This window comes from Dreissena polymorpha, chromosome 11 (assembly GCF_020536995.1).
Source record: "Dreissena polymorpha isolate Duluth1 chromosome 11, UMN_Dpol_1.0, whole genome shotgun sequence".
NCBI lineage: Eukaryota > Metazoa > Mollusca > Bivalvia > Myida > Dreissenidae > Dreissena > Dreissena polymorpha.
In genome coordinates, this window is record NC_068365.1 from 69,039,417 (window position 1) to 69,047,561 (window position 8,145).

Consider the following 8,145-nt stretch of genomic DNA (forward strand, 5'->3'; position numbering starts at 1 on the left):
ATCGTGTTTTTGGTGACAGTGGGTAGCATTCGCTACAATCGTTTAAAGGGGCCTTTTCACAGATTTTGGCAAGATTTGAAGTTATTCATTAAATGCTTTATATTGATAAATGTAAACATTGGATCGTACAAGCTCCAGTAAAAACTCAAGAATAAAATTTAAAAAAGGAAAACAACATTGCCTGGAGCAGGTTTCGAACCAGTGACCCATGGAGTCCTGCGGAGGTTCTGAAGTAAAAACGCTTTAGTCCTCTCGGCTATTCATCCGAGTATACATAGTAGTGTATTGTATACCTAATATACGCAATCTTCGTAGTTTCACAAAATTTAACGACAACAACAGAACTCTCCAAATTATTCAATCGTTTCGCGTTGCAGCTCTTTATAATTTTTTGGTTTTAAAATCGTCAAACGATGCATATAATGGCTATATTAGACCATGGTTAATGTTCAATAATACTGTTTCCTTACAAATATCAAAACTAAAACGAAAATTTGCAAATCTGAAACAACTTTTTTCAATTTTGTCAATTTACAAAAACGTGAAAAGATCCCTTTAAAAAAGTATGATTCAAAATAAATATAGATAAACGGATAGAATAAACAACGGATTGCACATCGTTGTCATTTAATTATTATAAGCATCGGATTAAAGTTGTCAAAGAGATAATTGTGTCTTTAATTTTTAAAATTTTGCTGTTTTGCGAATCCTGTTAAAGCTCAAATAAAGGCATCAATATAGTGTGAAGCACAGCTTTAGTTTTAATCGATATTTCTATTACCCAAATTGTGTGGTACCTGTCATTTAATAGTCTAATAATGATTGATTATTTTGTTGATTTGTGTTTAAGGCTGAATGTGGACGCCATTTGTTTTCCAGTTTAACGTCACGCGCACATATTCTGAGGGCCGATTATAAATAATCGACCCTAGGGCCGAATATTTATAATGACCCCGCAACGGTGATAAGGGTATGACAAACTGTACAAATTTGTTACTATATATAGTAAGGTATGTAGTATATACATATTTAGTTACCTTTGGAACAAATGACACTCGAGCGTGGTTTATTGTGGCAATTATATTTGTTGATGCTCCGCTGAGAAGGATGTAGTGGTTAATTAACAAAATATGAAATAAGAACCATTGGTTTTTACGGCAATCATTAACATGTAACGCTAAAACAATTTTCTGAAATGTATCCTATAACATAATCAGTTTATGCTATCTATGTTTCACTGACTCAATAAAATCACAGCATTTCCAAATGACCTTACATTTAGACTAACACATACGGCAGAGCTAAGCCGGGCATGACCCTTTATATAACATATTATACTTTCTGTTCTTAACTTAAATTATCACTGATTATCAGCTTTTCGTAAATTTACATTAAGTTAAAAAGGCAATTTATTATGTTTCTCGTTTGAAGTAATTTCTGTGACGAAACGCAACAGTTTAAGCTACTATAAGTATTGTGTAAGTTATAATGTTACAAAAACATGCTAACATAACATATAGGATTTTTTGAAAGCACACACCTTGTTTTGCATCCTTGATTCTCTTGGCGCGGCTTCCACTGAAAGTGTCCACATCTTGCTAAACGCAACCTGTACTTCTTCAAACTCGTGTAACCTGAACGTGTCAAGAATTAATCATTATTAATATGCGATCTGCGATACTATTACGATGCTTCAAACGTTTAAATATAAGGTACATACCCCAATCAAATAAGAAACCATTTAACTCAGAGTAATATATTTATTTAACTTCAAAGCTCGCAATAAATCGCATCATGGAACATATCTCATTTCGCGTGTGCATAAGGCTGCACACAACACACTTTGTAGCCACCAATGCGAGTTGGCCCCGGTCAAATTTGTAAATAAAGAGAACCTTGCTTAAGTAAGCACTTTTTGAGTGTCTAAATAATAATGAATGTCAAGCTTGAGTTGTGGTGATTTTTCTTGGATGTTTGTAAGTTACCAAAACATTGGTATTGTAACTAAAGTTGCATACAGGAAGTAGAGTTAATGCAATTCGAAAACAGGTGTAATGCTGGCTCCGGACAGTATTTCTGTTGAAAATTTGGCGTAAGGACATTGAACAATTACTCAAAATCTAACCTTTTGACTCCCAATTTTCTCCATAAACAGTATCCAGATTCAGTTTGCAAATCCAGATTATTTGCAAACTTTTTTTTATTTATTTATTGAACAATTGTTATGAAATTTGAATATTTGTAGGGGACAGTGAGTACATACATATAATTGAAAAAAAGAGTTAAAATGTTTTTGGAAAGTAGAGTTATTTTATGATAAAGTTGCCATCCCCCGCGGGATCCAAACGGGGTTTTGGCTTCCCCGTTAAGAATAGAACTGCACTTCTCCCGTGGGAGTTTTTTCCAGACGGGAGAATTTTACCTATATTTTACAAAAAATGTAATTTAAATATTACGGGCAAAAGCCAGCGAATCGGGCGTTGACGGTTCATACATATGGAAGTTTAGACATAAAATTACATAAGAATACCACATAGGGATGGGTCTCAACAAAATTTGCCACGCGACATATATTTTCGCGATGCTGTTTATGATCTTGAACAAATCAAAATCACTTTGACATATGCTCAAGTAAAATTATATTAATGACATCATAATTGTGTAGCGAATCGCACTAAATATTCTCGCATTATTTGTTTTTCTTCGCAACCGTTCCAGAATTAAGTCATAACTCAATTATCTCCCCTGAATACTCATCTTCAGTGGGTATAAGCCGAAGACTGGTTCACTACATATAGTGACAGTCTTTACCAAACACTATTTTCGTGAACAAAACCCGTCTTAAATATATTGCCGAATCTTAGATTACTGTCGAATTCATTTGCTTTGATCTTTTCGATATCTTATTGTTATTATTATCCTGACAAATCACAAACGCTTGTTATAAAACTATTTGTTTTAAGCATTATAGTTGGCATTTCTATTCCAGTATTCTCGCGGTATTTCAATAACGACGACCCACTGTTTATTTGTCAGAATTCGTGACATCTTTTCCATTCGCTTTCAGAAAGAAGTTTTACGTGTGATCATGAGCAATATTCTGGTAAGTTGTCGTTGTTATCCATCAGAAACACCTTTATTCAACAAATTTAAAGATATTCCGATCTAACTTTTCAGTCTCAGCTTTAATTTTAAACGTATTTGCTCGCACTTTACCGAAATCCCGAAAGGTTACATATCACTATAATAAGTTTAGGCCTAAAACCACAATATCCGATACCGTCGGATTTTCGTACCACAATCTTACGTTAAAAAATCTTTCTGATTCGAAATCAACAAAAAACATTTATAAATTGTCTGCATTATTGATGAAATTTTTAGATATGTGTTGGTTTTCCGTTTTTAGAAGCTGTTCTACCAAGGCAAGAGCTGGGCATCACACAAGCCATTCTATCCAGCAAAACTGACAGTTTTGGTTTACAGAAATCAACAATGGAGGGATTCCTGAACAATTAAAATTTCCAAGCTATACACACAGTTATTATCTGTGGTGATCTTTATTGGTTCTGTTGGTTTACTTGGATGGAACATGTGTGAACTTTTATAGAACTTTGAAAAGTCTCTAGCTGTCTATCTAAAAAAAAGAGCTATGGTATAATAAGATCAGATGTGCAAACAATGTCAAATGGTTGTTAAATTAACAATCTGAAGGCAATAATGCTGAGAAAATATGAAAGTTCCCATGCAAATTTAGTCTGTATATACACAAGTGTCTGCCAATAAATGTCAAACTAGTAATACAAAAATTACCACAAGTAGGTAAAAGCACTAAGTACCTGTTGTGATCATTTTTTGTAAGATAGTGTAATTCTAAACAGTAGCAAATAGCTTGTTTAGTAAATGCATAATGCAATTAATATGGTTTCCTTTCTATTGTGTAATTAATAAATTGGTTGTTACTTGTCAATCCATGATAAATGTTTTATGGCTTGTAAAAAACCAGCATTGTTCATTTTGAAAAAGTAATAAAATAACACTACTTTGTAATTTCATATACGTAAATATTCTTGTACTGTAGGTTGATGACAGTGTTTTAGTATTACTTATTTTGTAACTATTATTTTATGCGCAAATAAATGATGTGAAGTGTTTTGGTATCTCCACACAATACCACATACCTTTTTATATATGTACTGTGTTATGTGTTATTTGAATATTTAAATAAAAAAATATGGATGATATAACATGATGCATTCTAATATTTGCATTCAAATTGTAAGTATAGAGCTAAGTGTATGCAGTTTAGACTGTGGTTTAAGAAATGCTACAAAATGGCTAGTTTTTTAGTGGCGACAAAATTTAATTTATTCAAGAATAGTTTGCGAAGGAAAATAAGAAACCTGCAAGATACCTGTATTCATTAAATATTTAAATTGCGAAACACGTATGTTGTTATGCTGTTACACATAATTATACATGTACATTGATAATAAATAAGAAGACAATTAGTGTTGTTAACGTTTCCCAACAGTAGAAATCATTCTTCTGATGAAGTCAGTGGTATACAGACGAAAGCTCCGGGCATGGCTTTCAATATGTAGTGTGTGTTATTTGACAGTCTAAAACTTATTGGATTAAAAAAAAATCCTGTCAAATTTGTCAATCAAAATTGATTTGACACATCACATGATTTTGATTATGTTAAATCAGTGTACTGTATGCTAAATGCAACTGCTTTAGCAAGCTGTCAAGTTGAATTGAGACATTTGATGAAACAAACTGTTTCCTGGGTAGGACCAGTACTTAGTGTCAATATGACGTACCATGACGTCGAAAGTCTTCAAGACCTACTAGGTAGAACGAGAAATGTACTTCGACTTACAATTTTCACCGACCCTTGAGTGTTAGCCAATCAGAAGACACCTTGCATCTGTTGCTTTTAGATATATTTGACTTTGAATATTATTATTATTATTATTATTATTTATACCAAATTATGCGACTATCGACCGCTTACTCATAGATATTGTGCGTATTTATTAAACATTATTATTATTATTATTTATACCAAATTGTGCGACTATCGACCGCTAACTCATAGACATTGGGCGTATTTATTGACCTGGGGACCGTTTCTTAAAACTTCGTACGTTCAAAAATCATGCGTTCAGTTAGTAGCGTTTCTATAAATTTCGTAAAGTTACGTTTACCGTATTTTTGCACGTAAAGTTACGTGTGCTCAAAGGCTCACGTAACTCAGTAATTTAGCGTAAATATGGCGGCGTATGCACCGATATTTCGGAGAACCGAACGTAGACTACGAAATCTACGAGCGCAACATCATTTTAGTTAATTTAAACCTTTATCTATATTAAGATCTTGGTAGGGCATGGGAAGATACTGTAACGGAAATCCTGCGTTGATTGTGCAGGATCTATTGTGTACGATTGTGGATTGGAGTTTTGCTAAAAGAGGAAATGTTACAAGTTCGAATCGATTGTTGTTATGATTTGTTCGATTTCCCTTTTGACAATTCATTCGACTTTCGTTTTGAACAAGGCTTTATCCATCACAAGACGCCAAGTTGAACTCAACGAATGTGATGTTTGCTGAGTGATAGAATTGATTCATTGTAAACATGGATAAAAGTCTACTTTTTCTGTAAGAATTATGTATTAGAATTGTATAATCTACGTTTTTGTAAATAGTTGCATTTATATTATACTGCTGTGTCAATGAATGACAATTATACAGTAATCTGTGCTAAGAGATTACTTCGCTCGACCCTAACATCACAATGCAATTGACGATCTATTTTTCCGGTCGGGCTAGTGCCAAACAATGAACTTGTTCTATCAAACACGTTTTTGTTCTGACCTTAACATTCAACCTAATTACATAATTAACATGTTGCTAACCCATATGTATGAGACGGTAAACAGTCTCCGCGATAGTGCTAAGAATACAATGTGCAACAAGGTCGTGTAAAGTTGTAATCATTACTGGCCAAAATTACAATCAATTGGCTAGTAAACGGTAAATTGATATTTTTATTTTAAAAGGAACCTGGGTTAAACCCCAAAGGTAACATGACTTACAATAATGACTAAACATATCTCTGAAACTACCAGTCTCCGAGTGTTGATATTTGGTATGAAACATCAGATAACGGTCCTGTGCACAGATTGTTCAAATGATTCCCCCAGGGTCACACAATTTATTAAGACTGATATAGTTAAATAAAAAAAATATAAAAGAAAAATTCAAGTGGGTATCATGATTGGCATAAAACATTATACCTCGGAACTCTCCTTAACATTTTTTGATCATGCACTTGGGGTCAAAATATACCGTGTCTGGGGTGTGAGCGTGAAAAGGTTTCAATTGACTTGATTTATGTTTGTTGACAGTGTTTGTAGTCCTCTAAAAAGATTGATAAAAATATACACCTGCGTTCAAAATCGACGTTCTTGTTTTTGTGACGATAAAGCACATATACGATCCCCTTTCACCTAGTTTGTTTTACCATAATCATCACGTACATCGCGAACTTGATAATCTAATATCTAGTATAGATATATAATTTGTATGATAAAACTTAACAAACCTATTCCTTATTGTTTGGATAGATTCCGATACTTATTATTATACATATTCCGATATCTAGCCCGAATATAAGCGTATTTTCTCAGATCCGATAATTAAACTCGTCTCTTGATTGTTTGCTCTCTAAAACGAAAATGGCGTACATTGTTCGTGGAAATGTTAAAGGGATCTTTTCACGCTTTGGTAAATTGACAAAATTGAAAAAAGTTGTTTCAGATTCGTAAGTTTTCGTTTTAGTTATGATATTTGTGAGGAAACAGTAATACTGAACATTAACCATGCTCTAATATAGCCATTATATGCATCTTTTGACGATTTTAAAACCTAAAAATTATAAAGCGTTGCAACGCGAAACGATTGAATAATTTGGAGAGTTCTGTTTTTGTCGTTAAATTTTGTGAAATTACGAAGATTGCTTATATAAGGTATAAAATACGTCGAAAATGTGTACTCGGCGGAATAGCTCAGTAGGCTAAAGCGTTTTTACTTCAGGACTCTGGCAGGACTCCAGGGGTCACTGGTTCGAAACCTGCTCCGGGCAATGCTCTTTTCCTTTTTTATTTTTTTTTCTTGATTTTTTACTGGAGCTTTTATGATCCAATGTTTACATTTATCAATATAATGCATTTAATGAATAAGTTTAAAAAATGCCAAAATCTGTGAAAAGGCCCCTTTAAGAGAGTACTGTTCTTATAGATAAAGATGATGTCTAAACAAAGCACTCTTACACTACATGTTAACTATTCAAGGTATAAAACACTTTATAACCTTAAGAGTTCAAATAAATAACCTAAGTGTTAGTATTGTACAAATGTTTTATTTATTTTAAAAATTAGCAAATAATGTCGTACACTGGTTTACGAACGCTGATTAACACACATAACATGCTCAAATGAATAATGAATATTTGAGTTATATTCTATATAGGAGCGGCTGCTTACATATTTTGATACATTAAATAATTACAAATATTAAAAGCATTACTCACTTGTTCGTTCGAATTAATGTATCATATAAATCCGTCGAAGTCTCGAGTCAACATCGAAAGTAAAATGTGAATTTTACGGGGTTTTCCCTTGAAGTTCATTGAGGATGTGTGACGAGTGTGTACACACCGGCGAATACCTGTTGTTTGTGGGTTTAAGGGTGTTGACTTAAACGGATCGGCAAATAGAAAATGCTAAAGATAAAGAAGAAGAGCAGATACAATATGAACTCGCGTAGAAAATCGCAGACCGTGTACGGGTTTCATAAAATGGATGTTGGTGTGAACAATGAAAAGTTGTCAAACGCATGTTAATCGTATTTGGTATTGATCAATAATTGTATTAAGTGATGAATTTGAAACGGGTTATAATTTAAACGGCCACTACAAATATAGGACGGGTTGCATGCTTGGTGTGTTAAGAAGATTTGTACAACACATATGTCTCCAATGTCGCGTTTAAATATCAAATACTGGTCACATATTTACCCCTATCCTGACCTCTCATCTTACTTTCAGGCCCGACATACATACATGTACAATCGACACGTTAG

General features: G+C 33.4%; 1 protein-coding gene across 4 annotated transcripts in view; it reads right to left on the reverse strand.

The window, feature by feature from the left end:
* The window catches only part of LOC127850667 (uncharacterized), a 61,645-nt gene extending 53,927 nt beyond the window's left edge, over positions 1-7,718 (reverse strand). For 3 of the 4 annotated variants that reach the window (XM_052383845.1, XM_052383846.1, XM_052383847.1), the window contains exons 1-2: positions 7,595-7,718; positions 1,541-1,634 (exon numbers count right to left, since the gene is read on the reverse strand). In XM_052383845.1, the coding sequence (XP_052239805.1) occupies positions 1,541-1,594 (54 nt within the window). In that variant the 5' untranslated portion in view covers positions 1,595-1,634; positions 7,595-7,718. Of the gene's footprint in view, positions 1-1,037; positions 1,492-1,540; positions 1,635-7,594 lie in introns of those variants that run through there. The other variant, XM_052383848.1, reaches the window with a different exon arrangement.
* Between the last annotated feature and the right edge of the window lie 427 nt (positions 7,719-8,145).